The sequence below is a fragment of the Schistocerca serialis genome, chromosome 7 (assembly GCF_023864345.2).
Source record: "Schistocerca serialis cubense isolate TAMUIC-IGC-003099 chromosome 7, iqSchSeri2.2, whole genome shotgun sequence".
Taxonomy (NCBI): domain Eukaryota; kingdom Metazoa; phylum Arthropoda; class Insecta; order Orthoptera; family Acrididae; genus Schistocerca; species Schistocerca serialis.
The window spans coordinates 298957532-298977309 of NC_064644.1; the positions used below are offsets into that span (position 1 = coordinate 298957532).

The 19778-nt window shown below is 38.9% G+C and overlaps 1 protein-coding gene across 8 annotated transcripts in view; it reads left to right on the forward strand.

Moving 5' to 3' along the window:
• Positions 1–19778, forward strand: part of LOC126412521 (vascular endothelial growth factor receptor kdr-like) — an 864770-nt gene that overhangs the window by 718219 nt on the left and 126773 nt on the right. For all 8 annotated transcript variants that reach the window (XM_050082152.1, XM_050082155.1, XM_050082154.1 and 5 more), the window contains 4 exons: positions 6154–6456; positions 13071–13228; positions 15610–15772; positions 18266–18421. In XM_050082152.1, the coding sequence (XP_049938109.1) occupies positions 6154–6456; positions 13071–13228; positions 15610–15772; positions 18266–18421 (780 nt within the window). The remainder of the gene's footprint in view (positions 1–6153; positions 6457–13070; positions 13229–15609; positions 15773–18265; positions 18422–19778) is intronic.

Consider the following 19778-nt stretch of genomic DNA (forward strand, 5'->3'; position numbering starts at 1 on the left):
TTAACCCTATTCCACTGTGTCTTTTGGCAAGGGAGAAAGCAGAATTCCATGGCAGAATTTAAGCAAAAACATCCATCTCGATTTACAAGGTTACTTGCTAATTTAATTTCAACTACTTCCATAATAACACTACCTCAGTAGCTGAAGTGTGTGTCGGAATCTGTGTTACGTTCCATAGGATGAAAGGTACCAAGACAATGTTCTGCAATAACAGATTTGCGTGGCTGTTATAAGTTTTTGTGACACTTAAGCTCAGGGTACTGATCCTTTATGGTCCGAATAGTCAAACCAATAGTGATGTGCCGCAACTGCAAGGAATAAAATACACGCCTGCTTTACGCAGACCACTATCATCCTTAACTATGTAAAAGTCCCTAATCTTATGTGGTTGTCAGAAAACCCATTGCACATCAAGTCTCCACAAAATATGACTAGTCTTATTGAAATGTTCCCTGCGTAGAAAGGCCGTAGACTTTGGAACCGGCTTGGTATTATCATCACTCGCACGGTGTGTGGTAGGTTGATAGTGCAACATAAATCTGATTTGTCATTCAGCACATCCATTCTGATGAAAGGTGACCTTCAGATTGGCTAACACAGCTGACAAACTCTCAGGCTCTGAAACAACATGGGCTCTGTGAACCGAGGTGCAAAGTACAGCTTCATTCTGAGCAGGATGGTGAAAACTATTGGCTTGTAGAGACAAGTCAGTGTGAGCAGGCATCCTATGCACAACGTTCTACAAAACATACCAACTTTCCTTTTGGCCAGCACATTGAGGAAGTGTAACGGTTAAAACCATTGGCGAACCTGAAGTAGAAGTCACAGCCCAAAATGGTAGGAAGTGCTGAAACTGGAACAAAAGCGATGGACATTAGCCACAACCAGTTGTTGCTAATACTTGACCAGTACCCCTCACAGCAGCAAGACTTCATGATACTCTGCGGTAGCCTATGGTAGTTGCACAACTCTGATGCTGACTCATTAACCAAGCAAAAGTTGTTAACTACCTTTCAGATTGGCATTTGTAAATGACTCTTCTCAGGGACAGCAGTGTAAAACCTCAAACCTGAGGTACCAGCAGAGCTGAACAAGAAAAGTTTATCCTGCTTTTGTGACCTTGTCAAAGCTTTTTATCGGGTGGATCACAAAATTGTACTTAACACACAAATAAGTTATGGAATGAATTGCATCCCTCTTTAGTGGATGGTACCTTACCTTCATAACAGTTGAGTGTCTCGTTAGCAGACTGTGTGATATGCATCAAAGTAAGTTCAGTGGGTGAATGTGATAGATAGGTTCCCACAAGATCTATACTGAGCCCAGAATGACTTGAAAGGATGGTTCTATAACCGTAATGTTTGCTGATGGCACAAAGATGCTAATCAAGGGGAAGATACAGTTCAGATGGTTGAACAGGCCCATGAATTGTTCACAGCTAACACTTAGTCGTATCCGTTATGCTGCCAGATGTGTTCTCCGCGTTCTGTGTCGAGTGTGGCTTTGTTGTCACTGTTCTGATTGCCATACGCTTCTACATATGCTGAGACATCATTCTGGTCACTATGAAATATTTATCATCCAATTGTAAGAGAACATTTTACAGTCTGATATCTTTGTTTGATAATGGACTGAGTTTCTTTTCATCACTTGTCTAGTCACTGTACTGCATAAAATTAAGTAAATCATTGCACAAACTTCCAGAGTTCATAGAGGAAAAAACTCATTGCGTATTATTGATTTCGGCTCACAAACTGACGTTTTTGAAATGTACATAAGGTATCGAAATTTTATTTAAAATTGAGAGAAGATTTGTATCTTAGTATGTTCATGAGTTATTATTTTTATATCTGCCAGGCAGTTGCGTGTGACATGCCCAATTCCATCCCTGTGCATGGGGAATCGTGGTCGTAACAATTATCATCATTCATAAAAGTATTAAAATGAAGTCTTTTTGCAAACGATAGCACACAGAGGCACACATGTTGTATGGTAAATAATTGAAACTTTTTTATTCACCAAGACATATGATGTAACTCATTCAAAGCACTGAGAGACGGTTGAACAGGATACGTTGCACATCAATAGCACCAAAAATAAAACCCATGAGCCACGTTTAAACACATTCTCAGCACCTGGGGAACAGTGGAGCATAACAAGTTAACTTGTCTACAGCAGTCAAAGGTTTTTTCTCACGAAGACTACTGCTGTGCAGTTTCGAACATGCAAATAATGACCTCTTCAGAACAAGCAATATACATTGTCATATACTAAGTGAAACACACACATAAACTAATGAAGAATCTCATTTCATTGTGTATTGCCCTTGACAACATTTCTCACTGTGTTAACTGAAAGAAAGAAGTGCTACCCCTTTTCTTTTTTTCTCCAACCCATTATTATTTTCTTGGTCAGTTAAAGTAAATAAAGGGCTTATTTAGCAAACATGAGCTGTAAAAATATTGTGTAAAATGGATAACTGTTATGTCTTTCAGAAGCATGTTTAAGAATGCTGGGGTCCTTAGTCATTTCCTGGTGCATTGACACCTTAATGTGTGTTGTTACTGACAGTAAATTTAATTTTCAACCATGTTACGACATGCGCAGATATGGTATTAGGCACACACAAATTTTTCAAGTGGATTTGTTTATTGATGAGATATACTCACCAAGCGGTGGGAGAACACACACGCAAGACTGTTGTGATTGGGAAGCTTTCAGAGCCAGTGGCTCCTTCAAGTACAAGGGTTGAAGGGGAAGGAAGAAGGAGGAAGGAAAAGGACTGGAGAGGTCTAGGAAAAGAGAGAGATTTGGGAAAGTCGCCCAGAACCGAGAGTCAGGAGAGACTTACCGTACGGGATGAGAAAGGAAGACTGACTATTGGGGACTGCATAGGATGAGATTTGAAAACCTGAGAGCTTAAAACGTGGAACACAGGGTAATATGTAGACAGAGATTACTGCATAAACATCAAGCATGAATTAATAAGAGTGAAAAACCAAGTGCATTGTACGTAACGGAGGTGGGAGAGGAGCAGCGAAAAATAGACTGGAAAGACAATGAAAGTTGTAGAAAAATAAAACTGAGTGAAGCAGAGAGTAGTTACACTGAAGGAAAGCTGAGACGGAAGAAATTAACGTAATTTAAAGCCAGGTGGGTGACGAGAACCAAGGACATGTTGTAGTGCTACTTACCACCTGTGGAGTTCTGAGAAACAGATGTCTGAGGGAAGAATCCATATGGTGCATGTGGTGAAACAGGTGCCGAGGTCATTTGTGTGTGCTCTGCAACAGGATATTGCGAGTTGCCCGTATATACCTACTGCCTGTGCCCCTTAACCTGAATTGATAATTTGATGATAGTCATGCTGATGTAGAAGGCTGAACAGTGATTACATAATAGCTGGTATATGACATGTATCGTTTCACAGGTGGCTCTCCCTTTGATAGTATATGTCTTGTCAGTTACAGGGCTATTATAGGTGGTGGTAGGGGGGTGCATGGGGAAAGTCTTGCAGTGGGGATTGTCACAGGGGTAGGAACCATAGGATAGGGAGATCAGCTATGGCAGATACACGTTCGGTGGGTGCTTTGAAGCCAGCAACTATAGGACGAATATCAGCCTTAGTTGATCAACACCTGCAACCCATAGTGCAAAACTCTCCTCATACATCAAAGATAGCAACCATTTCCTAGATCGTCTGAAATCTGTGCCCATCCCACTCCCACGACACAAATCGCTTGTCACCATTAATGCCACCTCCGTCTATATCAACATCCCCCACATACATGGTCTGTCTGCTGCTGAACATTTTCTCTGTCAGCACCCACCTGATTCCAAACCTATGACGTCCTTTCTACTCACTTCAATCAACGTTATACTTACCAGCAACTACTTCACCTTTGAGGGGCAGACAAACAAACATATCAGGGGTACGGCCATGGGAACCAGGATGGCTCCTTCCTATGCCAACATTTTCATGGGTTGCTTGAAAGGGGCTTTCCTGGGATCGGTAAGTCTTCAGCCTCTGGTTTGGTATAGATACATGATGACATCTTTACCACGTGGACTCATAGTGATGCTGACCTGCTAAAATTCCTGGAATTTCTGAATATCTTCTCCCAATTAAATTTCACATGGTCCTATTCTGAATCCCTTGCCACTTTCCTTGGTGTTGATCTCGTCCTCACTGAAGACAAGATACACACTTGCGTCCACATTAAACCTACCAACAAACAAAAGTAGGCCTACTTACATTTTGACAGTTGACATCCTTCCCATGTCAAACGTACCTTCCTATACAGCTTTGGCATTCGAGGCAAACGTATATGTTCAGATGCAGACTATTTACAGCAATACACCACCGTTCTCGCCTCAGCCTTCACTTCACGTAATTACCTCACCAGCCTAGTTAAAAAGCAGATTTTCCGCGCCATCACATCCGATCCTTGTACGGCTGATCCCTCCACAAAACAGCTTCGGAGCACACCGTGGATGACTCAGCATTATCCTGGTCTGGAATGTGTTAATCAGTTACTTTGACAGAGACATGACTTTAAAATCGTGCCCTGAAATGAGATCCATTCTGTCTGAAAGTTTGCCCACCACACATAGAATAGCTTTATGTCGCCCTCCCAATCTCGACAATATTCTTGTCAGACCCTATGCTCCTTCTGCACCCGTCTCCCTACCCTATGGCTCCTACCCCTGTGACCATCCCTACTGCAAGACTTGCCCTATGCACTCCTGCTACCACCTGTAAAAGCTCTGTAACTGGCAAGACATAACTATCAAAGGGAGAGCCACCTGTGAAACGATACATGTCATATACCAGCTATTATGTAAACACTGTTCAGCCTCCTACATCGGCAAGACTACCACCAAATTATCAATTCGGATGAATGGACATAGGCAGAAGGTATTTACTGGCAACTTGCGATATCCTGTTGCAGAGAATGCTCTACAAAATGACATTCGTGACCTAGGCATTTGTTACACCACATGCACCACATGCCACACACGCGTTTCTCAGAACTCTGCAGGTGGGAACTGGTACTACAACATGTCCTTGGTTCCCGCCACCCACCTGAGCCTTAATTTATGTTAATTTCTTAAATCTCAGCTTTTCTTCACTGTAACTACTCCCTGCTTCACTCAGTTTTAGTTTTCTACATGTTATGTACAATGCACTTAGTTTCCCACTCGTATTAACTCGTGTGTGATGTTTAAGCAGTAATCTCGGTCGGCATATTACCCTATGTTCCACCTTTTAAGCTCTCAGGTTTTCAAATCTCGTCCTATGCAGACCCCAACAATCAGTCTTTTCTTCTCATCCTGTATGACAAGTGTCCCCTGACCCAAGGTTCTGGTTGACTTTACCGAAATCTACCACTTTTCCTAGACCTTCCCAGTCCTTTTCCTTCACCCTTCTTCCTTCCTCTTCAACCCTTGTACCTGGAGGAGGAGCCACTGGCTCTGAAAGCTTCCCAGTCACAACAGTCTGTTATGTGTGTTCTTCCACAGCATGATGAGTAGATTTTTTTTTTTCTATCCAAGTAAATAATTTTATCAATAATTGGTTGTTTTCGTTGTTACATGGATTTGTTTATTGGATATTTCTGCCAGCTACATGGCAAGTAGCAGTGTTCGTGTAAAGCTGCATGACAAATATTAGTGTACTGTGTAATAGGACCGTGTATTTACAGATGTAGGTAAATATTTTCTTTGTGAAATGCCATAGTCATAAAATAAGGCATAAGTGAAAATCTAGAAGTAGTGGAAATGTATTTTTCTACCTCCTCCTTGTACATGGTTTCTTCTCTGTACATACTTTTTCATTCAATTCTGTATTTCTAGTTGCTATCTATTTTGGCTTAGTTACATCCCAATCAATATTGATCTGTATCTTGTTTATTCTTGTGATTCAGTAAATCCATTGGTTCATCTCTCAATCATTATTCTGTTTTTATTTGGCAGAGTCGCACAGTAAACTGCTGTCTCTTTTTCTAACCATTTGTTTGTCTTCATTATTTGTCTCCATGATACTCAACATGCTTGTTCCCTTTGTTCAATATGATTTACATGTTTCATTGTAAATAGTCCATTTCTATGGATATTTTTATGCAGCTTTGCTTAAACATGTCTATTTTTCAGAAAGGAATGAGGCTTACATAAACTTGACAGTAAATGGGAACAAAACTAATATGGAAGTTGTTGAAGGACAGAACTTCAAGTGGGTCATCAATGTTCAAGCACATCCACAGCCTGAGTTTTCGTGGTACAAGAATGATGATGTAATCAACAATTCATCTAGAATGATTGTTTCAACCACATATAATGGGAAACAGTCTATACTGGAAATAAAACAGGTTACTATTGAAGATAGAGGTACTTACGAAATGCGTGCAACAAATGAAAATTTCACCAAAGAACTGAAACTGAAACTTATTGTGCTTGGTAAGTACAGAAAAAGCAACATATGAGATTATTGTTAAGCAGATTTACTTCATTTGTATGTATTTACTTGGGGGAATGATTCATTAATTTATGTAAATTTTGATAGAAATATCTAATGACATTACTAGCAATATTTAAGTATCAGTTTTGATATAAAAAATTATTTTTAACTGTTAGTTTAGTTTCCTAATTAGAGACTATGATCCAGTTTTACCAAAAAAACATGGTTGTCTCATGGTCATCTGGGCTAGAGGTAGAAAACGACATTTTTTTATATATCAGCAGCTATTAAGATTTATAACATGGTGCACAGGAGTGCCCACATTTTTATACTTGTTGGCAAAGTTCAGTGTGGGCCCTGTTTGTAGTGCTACAGATATTGAAACAATACTCCACTTCCCACCACATGTTCTTAAGCATCAGAGGTGCTTGCTTAAATCTATTAGATTTTGAACCCTTGTCCTGTAAACAATGTCAGTGATCAATCCTCATTTACTAAAATCCTCTGGAGTCACATCAGGAGACAAAGGAGCCAGGAAATGTATTCTTGACACGTAAGCTGTCAGACATTTGGAACCATCTTCATATTCATGTGAGAGAGGAAACTCTAATCTGCACTGAGAAGTATCCGTAGCCAAAACCAAGTGGTGGCCAGGATTGAAAGTAGCCAAACAAGGAGCAGACTGTAATTTAGATTTCAAAAGCATAAGTGTGCACTTGTAGGCCAGCATCCACTGGAAAGGAATGTCCTTGTGGAGCAACTCATGGAGGGGATGAGCCAACATGGCCACAACTGGAATAAAGTGGTGATAGTAAGCAATCTTATGTAAAAATGCTTGAAGTTCTTTGACATAGTAGTGCAAGGCAGAGCTGTAACTGTGGTGACATGATGTAAATGCTTAACACCATCCTGAGAAACCTCAAATTCCAAATACACAATGGATGACTAAGCTGCATTTCAACCCTGCAGTATGTAAGACCGTGAACGAGGTGCATATGTAAATGCTTTTTTGTGGATGCTCCAGTCGAGATGATGTCATTGAGGTAGTTGATGCACCCTGGTATGAATGTTGCGAGTTGTTCTGAAAGGCAAATGATAAGTGTCAATGATAGATGAAGTGTTAACTGAAAATTTAAACTTGCCATTTGATGTAACAGGCTGCGTGACCCCCAGTCATGCCAGTCTGTCCAGTTGAGATTTCATTTGATCATGTAAAGCCACTGGAAAGGAGCGCACAAAGAACAAGTGTGGGTGTGCCATTGGTTTCAGGGTAATGAGGGCCATAAAATTAGTGGCACAACCTAAAGCATCCAAGAAAAAATGATAACTTATAACATAGAGAACCTAACTGCTGGTAAGGACCAGGTTTGAGATGAGGTGAACCATATCCAAAATGGAACAACCAAATGCGTTGAAAGCATCCAGACCAAAAAAATTTACAGCACCGTCATCACCCACTGCCAAAAAAGTCAAGGAACAAACCACAGATTTATATATGGTGGGAACCATAAATTTCCCCAAAATTGCAATATGCTGCTTGTTGTAACTCGCCAAATGCCAAGCAAGCCTGAACTACGATAGACAGTTTGCTTACTACCAGCACTTTATTCCAGTTGTGGCCATGTTGGCTCATCCCCTCCATGAGTTGCTCCACTTAATTGCTGGGGGCATGCAATTAACATCAATGTCCATGCCTGCAGGAGGGGGCTGGGAATGACACGCGTGCACGCTCTCACTATATGTCCTCAGCTCGTAGAGTTGCTGCAAGTTGCCATGTGCTTAGGGCATGTGGACCTGTCATATGGCATGAAACAGTATGGACAATATAGGAGCGCTGCTGCTATTTGGTATGTCACTGTCCAGTGCAGTGAGGAGGCTGTTTTTGCACTGATTCCACCTTGCCATCCCCTGAGAACCAACTGATTCCCAATGACCAGGAACAGGAGCCACCATGGCGCTGGCACACCATGCCTCAGTCTGAGCACCAGCATCACGGTATACCTCAGAAGATGTAGCAATACTTAACACTTCAGCCAAAGATGAATTGTTGCACTGTAGTGCACGTTGACAGACCACCTTGTCAGGGTCCAACAGAATGATAGCGTCACAGACCATAGAATCTACATAGGGATCATGCTGAGCATCAGCCACGAACTAACATTTGTGACTGAGGTCGTGGAGTTTGACTGCCCAAGCCTGGTAGGACTGGTGGTGCTGTTCATGACAAAGATAGAATTCTACACATGATCCAATGACATGCATGGGTTTAAAGTGATAATTTGACTACATCTTACATAGTTTGCTGAACAAAAGTGATGCAGGTTCTTGGAGCAGGGCTAACTGGTAGATCTGAAGGCAAATACAACAAAAGAACAGAGAATTAAAAAGTTTGCAACAATGACATCAAAAGCGAGGAAGTGTTGCTGAAGCCTCTTCTCGTAAGCCTACCAGTCTTCAGTTTCATAATCGTAAGGGGGATAGGGGTGGCAGGTATGCTGATGGTGTGGACCAACAAGTTCATGATAGCAACCATAAGAGCCTGCTGCTACTCAAGGAAAGATTGACAGTAGACCCGAAGTAACAACCAAATGGACTGAACGCGCAGAAGTGAACCCTATGCTTGTCGCCAGTTGTATCATACTGTAAGGTGCAAATAACAGCACGGCCACAATGAACCAAAGTTTATTTTTCTTCCACATATGAGTGAAAAACAGTTTGGAATGTAGACACATACTTACAAACAATCCAGGTACTGATACTAGCAAAGTATGAACACAATGTGAGAGAGTGAGTGTCTGCTGCCCTGCACTTACAAATACGACAGCTCCAGTAGATTGTACAGTGGATGCTGTGCCATGTGCACAAGATATGTGGCCCACTGCAGGTGGCCTGTGTTGGTTGGCTGCACAGTTGCTGTTTGCAGAATATTTGAATTGTATCGTGCTGGCGGCCTGGTGCCGCATTCTGCATCCAACTATTATGTACAGGCTTAAGGCAGTTATCTCTGATAATGCAAATTAGAGAAACTTCAACAATTTGGAAGGTAAATTATTGAAAATAATTCATCTTTTCACTAAATGGACTGTCATTGACTAAATTCCTGTGTATTAAACAATACAAAGTCCATGATGAAATAACAATATTACAAAATATTCTCCACCAGGGTTTTGACCACCACTTTTCATGCTGTGAAGTGAAATATCCTACTGCCTACCCTCCCAACCCTTCCCACAGTGATACTCTGCTATTCACCAAATCTACATAATATCATTGTCCGTCTCCACTCCACCTCTTCTCCAAATCAATTGAGCCGTGGCTCAGATACCTGCAATAGACCTAGATGCAAGACCTGCCCCATACAGCCTCCCATCACCACCTTCTCCAGTCCTGTCACCAGTGTGTCTTATCCCATCATAGGCAGGGCCAGCTGTAAAAGCACCATGTAGTCCACAGTAAGTTGCAAGCACTGTGCTGTTTTCTACATGGGCAAGGCAACTAAAAGCTGTCTATCTGTATGAATGGCCACTGCCAGACTGTGACCAATAGACAGTTGGACATCCCAGTTGCTGAACACACTGCCCATCATGATGTGCTTCACTTACTTCAGTGAGTGCTTCACAGGCTGCACCATCTGTATCCTTCCTACCAACACCAGCTTTTCTGAAGTGTGCAGGCGGCAACTCGCCGTACGACATCACCTCATTCCTGTAACCCCCTGTCATCAGCCTATGCTAGTCCCAGTTCTCCACATACCTACCCCTTCCCTGCTCCCACTCCAGTACTACACACAGCTATGTTCCTCCAGGGCACCCACTAGTCGTTTACCCATCTCTCCATCTCCACCCCCCCCCCCCCCCCCACACACCCACCCACCCACCCACCCCTTGTCTCTCCTGAAGGTTCAATTGTGGGATTAAATTTCAAGGTAAAAGGGTACAAGTGAAGATATTGCTATGACATTGTGATGAAATTGCTATTCTCAATGAAAGTGAAGAAGAATTACAGGATCTGTTTGAATGTAATGAACAGACTAAAGAGTACAGAATATGGACTGGGAGTGAACTGAATAAAGACAAAAGTAATGTGAACAGCAAGAAACTTAACATCAGAGTAGAGGATCAGGAAGTAGTAATAGTAGTAGTAGTAGTAGTAGTAGTAGTAGTAGTAAAGGAATTCTGCTACCTATGGAGCAAAATAACCTATGATGGATGGAAAAGCAGACTAGCACTGTTGGAAAGGCATTCCTGGCCAAGAGAATTCTATTAGTATCAAACATAGGTCATGTTTGGAACTCAGCATTGTATGTTACTTAAATATTGACTGTGGGAAACTGGAGCAGAAGAGAATCAAAGAATTTAAGATTTGACACTACAGATGAATGTTTTAAATTAAATGGATTGATAAGGTAAGAAATGAGGAGATACTTCGCAGAATCGGCAAGGAAAGTACTACAGGAAAAAGAGTGACAAAAAGAAGGAATAGGATGATAGGACATCTATTAAGATCCATGTATGAACTTAGTTTTTCAAGTGCCATTATGTAAAATATTTATATATCCGTATTATGCATTAACAATGGAATTTTCAGGTTTGCTGGAAAATTGCCTAGATGTGAAATCTGACATCAATTGAAGTACACATCAGCAACTGGAGTGACCCTTCATTATTACTCTTGAGATCATTATTGAGTGAGACACCAAGTTAAGATTACAAGGAGTGTTTTGATGCGTTGACAGGAACATGTGGGATTTGGTGGCTGTGACTTTAATGCTTCATTGTGACATCTCTCACCATGCAGTCAATGCTGAATTATGCACTTTTTAAGTGCAATTACAATCCATAAATTCACCGTATTAAAACAGACAAATAAATGAGTGACTGTGGTCTGTAACAGCAAGTCTCTCACGATAAAATATTTAAACCCAAACTGACTGACAATGGAGGATGTATACTCAATCATTGTCTGTTGTGTGTACAGCAAACTATTTGTGATGAGTATCCTCTGATAACAAACTGACAACTGTTGTGTACTGTGCATTAAAATTTCTTACATTGGATTTAGAACAAATAATTAACTGTGGTGAGTTTGCCCACACTGCTGCAAACAAACAGGGTTTGTGTTCCACCACTACAAAATGTTTCAAAACATCTACAGCAGTTCACCACAAGCACATAGCTGCGAACAGCTATAGCAATAAACCACACTCGGGGCACAATGTGCTTAAACAACTGTAGCAGTCCATAGTGTATGCAGTGATAAGAAAGTGAACTTCCATGAACACATGAAACTAACAACAAATAAAGCAGAAAAAAATACTCCACAAATTGGCAAGGCTAAATTAAGAACACTACAGACTACCTCTATCAATCGCAAGAACTTGCATTGTACCGTCTTCCAATAAGTACTGTGATCTGCTGCAAGTGCCTGGGCACATAGACCGACACTGATCAGTAATGAGGCAGCAGTCAGACGAGGACAAGGAAGGTGGTTCCCCAGCAGATAGTCATCTTCTGTGGACAGTACACAAATATCAGAAATGAACTACAAGTAGACTAGAGCAACACAGAACCCGACATCCATAGCATAATCAAAAATGAAGAACAGTGGACACAGCTAAAGATCTTGGCAAACAAGATATCTAAAATCACATTCGAGAAGTATACACAAACAAGGCAGCAGGCCTACATGTAGCAGGCAGACAGAGCCCAAAGGGTGGAAGAAAACCGATCAACACAATTCCTCAACAGCTTTGCTGCATTATAATAGCCTTACAATAGACAGTAATTTATAAATTAGATACTAGAAAGTAACAGTTAATAATATAATGTAAACACTGAACAAGAACTAAACAAATAACAACCAAATGGCAACACTTGGTAAGAGGAAAAATGGCGATGCATCAGCATGTAGCAAGTATAATGAGTGCCAGCTACATATCTGATGCAACAGGGCAATGTGCATCTCCAGTGTGTGACTAATTTATAAAGCAAGTGGTATTAAATAGCAGACAACCTCTAGTCTATATAACTTCTAGTTTAGCCTTTATTAATGTAACTTAATGAAGGTATTGAGACTGGTGGTCAGTGTCTCGATCATATTCACACACACCAAACTGATGATGGCACCAATGCAGTCTCTTCATTCGTATCTTCTGTTTCCATTCTTCCTAAAATACTGCAATTATTTTATATTTCAAAAGTAAGAAAAAAACTGCAGAAAAATAAATACTGAAAGAACAAGGATACAAATGATGCTCGCCTCCAGGTAGTAAGACACAGGCAACGTTGTGAGCAGAGGTGGGGACTAGCTGGTGCTGTATATCATGCCCCATTGGGTGCCATACTCCAGTCACAATGACCAAGTGACAATTAACAACCCATCATAAGTTAATTAGGTGGTGCATCATTGGGTCATTAAAAATACAGCGGCTAGTAATGAAAGAAGTCCACTGGACTCGGTAGGTTATGCTGTGATTAAGACTCACATTTTTGAGAGTTTGAAGAAAAATGGAGACTTGAATAATACATTAAAGTTGTGAAAGTAATTCTGAGGAGGTGCAATGCAATTTCAATGTATTGTGAGCTTTCTGAACTAACATTGTCCATGTTTTCAGGAAAACCTCATGTCTACATGCCACAATATCCACTGAAATTTTTGTATAAACCATCTCAGAAAGCAAGTGCCAAAGTAAATGCCACTATTCTTGGAAGGCCAAGCCCAAATGTGACTTGGTTTTTTCAGCCAGAGGGTAAGGAGAGAATGGCCATCAATGTAAGTAACCTCCATAAATATTACTTCCATAGCTTTTCATTAATTAGTTGTATCAATATTGGAGTAAATGCTGAACCATTGTATAAAATCTGCACTTTATTAAAAGGACTGTGTTGAGATTTTTCTCAGATGCACATTCAAAACAAACATCTTAAAACTCAACCATTGAGTTACTGAATATTGCATTGTAAGTTGTTTTTTGAGAAACACAATACATTGCAGATTCTGTGTTATAGCTAGAATGTTCTGAGTGTCAGTGAACCATTATCATACTAAGGGAAACTTTGTCTTTGCAGAAAAATGGGAAGAGGTGGTGGTGAAAAGGGGGAAGGGGTTGTCATTGGGGGGGAAGGGGGGGGGGGTCATTTGCAGATTTGCCTGCTTGATTTTTCTGTTTGCTGCATTGCATGTTCAAACATATCAACATTTCGTCTTGGAGGTAATCACAGAACACACAGTATTATTCTCATTATCAGTCTCCTAATAAAACATGATTATGAAAACTGAGTGTGTCTTATGTTTTGTCAAGCTACAGTACAAAAATTGGGAGGAAGTCTTCAGTTATTGCTAACATTTTAATCAGAATAAAACGGACATTACTTTTCTAAGATGAAAATAAACTTTTTTGTTGTTCATATTTTGGGAGTACCATTTTTTCTGCAGTTCATCACCGTTCCATTTCTTAAGGCAAGACGAGAACTTACAGATGAAAGACAGGTCATCCTCCAGCTGTACATTTCTCATCCTTAACGTTACAAAATAATGTTAAACTTGGTGGCATAAGATATAAACCATTTTCAATGTCATTGATGCAGAGCAGTAAATAATAATAATAATAATAATAATAATAATAATTTACTCACATTGTAAATCCAGAATAATAATAATAATAAAAAACAATAATGAGCGTATAGCATTGGTCGCCGGTAGACCCCTCGTGGGGCGGTTCGGCCGCCGCTCAACAAGTTTTTTAATGCCACTATGCCCGACTTGCGAGTGAATGAGGATGAAATGATGATGAAAGACACACAACACCCAGGTATCTCGAGGCCGCCGGGAATCGAACTTGGGACCCTGTGCGCGGGAAGTGAGAGCGCTACTGCAAGACCATTAGCTGCGGACATGCAGAGCAGTATTGAAGTATTATTACAGCAAAGACATACAAATTTATAGGCCCGACAAGAACATCGCGTAGAAAGGAAACTGGTATTCATTCCAAACTACAGGTACAGCAAGTGTACCAGCAGTGTGAAGTAGTGAATTCTCAGTGGTTTTGATGCACGTTTTGCTTGATCCAAAAGTGTTTTTCCTCCCAGTATCGAATAGAATAGAAAAAAAGGAAGAATGTTGTAAAGGTGGCAAGGTAGCAATAGGAGAACTCAGGTTTTTTCATGTTGTCACTTACGATGAAAATCATTTACTTTGTTTTCAATGTATGAAGAGCATGTTTTCATTTTGCTAAGCTTTGTTGAATGGTGACCATCAGTATCATTATATTAAATTCCAATTGTGTAAAAAGCCATACATAATTGCCCTTACTGAAATCTCTTGGCACCAATGTGCACTAACAGCTGAATTAAATGTTATGGTTGGTAGTAATTGTCATAACTAGTTGGTTAGGTTCTATAAGTGACTTATAATTCTCTTAATTTTAATTCACCATTCTGTAAACCAGTTGCATTGCTGTTTCCTTTTACTATTGTGTGTCAAAGTTATTTTGAGCCTTTTATAATTTTAAAACTTGTATGTACCGTGCTACATGTATATAATCTATCAGTATCACAAACATTCATCACATACTACTTTTACCATTTTCCCATTATTTATTTATTTGGACTTGTGAGGACCTGTTCGTGATTCTTCACACCATCTGAGGAATAAAACTGTAGGTAGATGTCATTATTTCATATTTGCTTTCTTATTCGTTATCAAGATATAAGGGTGTGAACGATATGTGTTTATTATGTGCAGTTCAGCTGTTTAGAAAACTTATCAGAATAAATATCATCAAATTGGATATGAAGGTGTGGTTAAAAGATAAATCAGCATTTAAATTTAGATATGTGAAGAATGTAAGTTTCCATGCTGTTGAAATTCCATAGAACTGTGTGTTTCTGTTTAATAAACAGAATTACAGAAAAATGAAGCAGCTGTTTAATTCATAAAGTGCAACAAATATCACTGGAAATTTTGGTTTGAGCACAGAATTATAGATGGAAGAGTGAACTACACATACATACATACATACATACATACATACATACATTCATTCATTATTTTTGTGATTATAAATAATTCAATTTAGTTAATTCCTAGGTTTTATTACTGATCTCAAAGGAAAGTTAAATACATGTCTCAATGAATTTAAATTTGATTTACAGAATGAAAATTTCAAAAATTATATTGTCAGTGAAGAGGATGAAGAGGATGGGTATGAAACAATTTCAGAACTGCAGCTGAATGCTACAGTGTCTGGAACAGTGGAATGCATTGCTGCTAATAAGTATGGAAGTGACACAGAGAAAACACAGATCATCATCACTGGTGGGTAATTTTAAAAATTGAATGAATTATGTTGAAACCACTAGGTCTTCAGAGTTAAATTGTGGGCACAGTTGAGCTCATAGTTATTAGTTCTAATGTAGCCTGTTAATCCACTGTTACTCATTTTTCTGTCCTGACCTGGCCTAACAATGGATTACTCTTTTCACTAACATTTATTCAAACCACTTTTTTACTTTTTTTTTTTTAGAACAAATTTTAGAAAAGATTAAGAAGCCTGAGACTCAACAGTGTTTCTTAAATTTGTATTTATCAGTTGTGCTTCTTCTGGTGGCAAAGATTTTTTTTTTCTTTGTGGTAACTACCTAAAGTAACTTTCAATGCCTGTAACAAAACATTCAATTTTTTGAAGTTACATACTGCACCACAGATTTTTTCCTTTTTTCCCTGAATCTTCAGAATTTCTTTCCAGAATTTCATTTTAATGTGACTTCCAACTAATCATGCCATAATGCTGTAAGTCATCAGTTAGTACATCAAATAAAATAATTATTTTGTTTACATTATGGATTACACCTGCTGGCTGTCATGCTTTGACAGTAATAAGCAATATTAACTTCACAGAAAGGAAATTAACTTTTTTAAGTTATAATTCTTAAATTCATGTTCTCATTCATGTTCACAGATTATTAATTTTGTTGTGAGCTTATTGTTTTATTACTGTGATGATTCTGGCTGAGCCCCTTTGATTGTCATTTAAAGGTAACTACAATTCCTTACACGTGGAAATGTCATCAGAATCCAATTGCAGCTTTTCTGTATGCAACAGTGTCATCAGTGATGGTATTATAGTGGTGTTGATTCTATCTGATAAACCATTCATGTATATTGAACATGTTAGATGTGCCATTTGGCTTCCTAGGAGCACACTCAATGTTACTTCCCTTTCTGTAAAACTTAGGCTATCTAGTATCACTTACTGTGTTCACTAGTCAAGTATTCAGTGTCAGTTCCATGTTCACAAATATACTCAATATGATACTGGCGTGGTTAGTATTCGCTAATCGAGGTGCTGTGTCACACTTTTTGAAACTTTAGGTACACAGAGTCTCTCTCTTCACCTTCATCAAATAATATCAAGTTCATGTTTATAAGTAGAGCAAATCATCTTTCAAGTAAGTGGTGTGCAATGCTCTCTCTCTCTCCACAACTACTGCATACTGCATCCATTTGAACTTGTTAGTTGCAGTAAAGCCTTGGTCTCCCTCTGTGATTTTTACCGCCATTCTTTCCTTCATTACTGACAGTTCCTTGATATGGTCTATCAACAGAGGCCTTCTTTTCATCAAGTTATGGCATCAGTTTCTCTTCTCCGTGGTCCAGTTCAGTGCCTCTTCATTAGCTGTATGATCTAATTCAAAGCATCAGGTTAGCTGCATCAAAAATTTCATTTCTAGAAATAGTCATGGTGCTTTCACACCCTAAACTTCTTGCAATACATACATTTTCTTTCCAGTATCTCCTGACATTTTTTGGTCATAATTTTCTTAGGTCATTGAAATAAGATAAAATTATTAAAAATCTGAAACTTAAGAGATTTCATTGTTTATTTTTAATACACACAAAACATTGACTTACTGCTGTAATTATCTTATTCTGATGTCCACTACGCATTTTGAATGTCGTGCTTTCAGCAATGGCTGGATTCAATCCTGCCTACATTGTGGCATGCTAATTTCAGAGAATTTGGCACACAGTGATATCACAAGAAAAATATGCGTAATACACAGCTGAATAAATAAGTCCACTGGATGTTGCATAGTTAAACAATTGTCTGTCAGTACACATTTACAAATTGCAGTATTTTACAGCCCTTACAGTGCCAAATTTGTGTGCCATCTTTAATTCTTTTGGTGGCTAATAAATGTTTGCTCTTACTCTCTCTCAGCTGTATTCATTTATTTGTGTTAATTTTGAATTAGTGCACTGAAAATGAATTTCTATGTGAGTACAAATCAGTACTCTATGGATGGAGGAGGTGCTGCACTTGTCAATGAAAAGGAATGCACTACAGCTTGTTAACTGTCTTACATAAACAGTTTTTGAGAATTTCGGCTGTTGAAATGCATTAGATAGTGAAAGTCCAGGTGTGTGTTTTTTTTTTTTTTTTTTACACATAACGATACACTTGCAGGTCACACAATATTGGCGCCTTTTTTGGATTCTTAAGTAGTTCAGAAACAAAAAATTGTTTTGTTATGTGTGTTACCATCATACAAAAATGATAAAGAAGAAAGTATACTTAAGAGATACGAATGTGTTACCAAACTAACATACGGCACAACTCTGAGGGAGATTATATCTGCTTTATAAATATGGATGCTTTTAAAATATGGACTGTTTCATTAAAATATGGACTGTTTCATTAAAATAGTAGCTCACTTGAAGAGCAAACTGTTCAAATTATTTTAATCTAATTTTCCTGTTATTCACAGAGTTTGTTGGCCACAATGACAATATTTCACAAACTTTCAGATGTAGCAGATGGTTTTGGAATATTACCAGTGCAGGAAGAAATTGTAGAAGGAGACACTGTCATTCTTACATGCCGAGCATCACGTCGTAATTTCACTAATAACATGAAATGGTATAGAAATGGAGATGAAGTTGATGGATACAGCGATATCAAACGTGAGTTTAGAAATGGAAAACATACTGGAATCCAGTACTGTATTCTATAAATATTTTAAATTGTTACATAGAAGTATTTTGCAGTCCAGCTTTACATAATATTATATAAATATTCATATGTGTTTCTGAAAACTGGCTTCAGTTTCAGATAGTATGACACTTAGCTTCAGAAATGAGGGTGTAATGTCTCAAAGGAGTAACAGCCATGTCATACTTAGCAACAGTTCTTCTTGTGACGGGGCAGACTTGATTTACTCCCAAAAACATACAATGACTGCATTAAACAACTCAATATATACTTGGTATGAAGTTTCAAGTAAATGTTTGCCTTATGCTAAAGAGTGAATGATTATACTCTTGTTACCTGCCACATAACTTTTGTGTAATAGGAGGCTTCATGTCAGTCCACATTTTTCTGTCTGTTTTGGGTAACATTGAGTAAATTAGTTATCCTTTTGCAGGATGTGCAGTAGAGAGGAAAATGTAGTGGGGGGGGGGGGGGGGGGATTGTAGCTGTTTAGGCTGAAACAGACTAGGCTAGGTAATAACTGGACAAGTGAATAAGGTAGAGGGGTGGAGAGAAGTGGAAAGTGGCAGCAGGCAGTGGAAAAGAAAGATGTTGGGTCAGGGGATTTAAAGGGTGCTTTTGCAGCTCTGAGTCACATGTTGTTTTGGTTCCTGTTGGTTCTATAATTGGTGGTATTATATTAGGCATGACTTTCACCACAGTGGGGCATGGCCTTCACCACAGTGGGAAAGGGAAAGTGGCTGGCTTAATATCAGAAAACCTAAGGTCATGAATGGTAAAATACCAGTGGTTACCAGTATCGGAGCAGCATCTCTTTTAGGGTTGTGAAGATCCAAAGAAATGAAGTTTCAAGAGAGGTTAGGCTTCAAGCAAACAATCAGTTCCAGACAGAAACTAAACCACATAATTCTAGAATATTGAATCTGTACAAACAGCTATTAACTGAAGATTTTTAACCAAAAATTTACTTCCATACAGTTACATCTGTCAGTGTGAAATGCCAGCTGTCCTTATTACATCAGAATAGTAGAAGGCTAAGGAATAAAGTAATGAGAAATTACTTGCATTGGGAATTGTCTATCAAACTCATTTGAATTAATATGCCTCTTTGAACATCATGTGACCACTGGTATAGATACGTGAAGTGTTACAGGATTTAGGTTAGCATCTCACTTCAGCAGAGCAAAAATGGAGGAAGGATGATTTGCCACATTTGTCAGGGTCTGTCACTTACTTAAGAGCATAAATATTAATGAATATTGCATGGGGCAGCAAATGGATGCATGTGTAATAGAAGTAAAATTTCAAATCAAATCCATTATAATATAG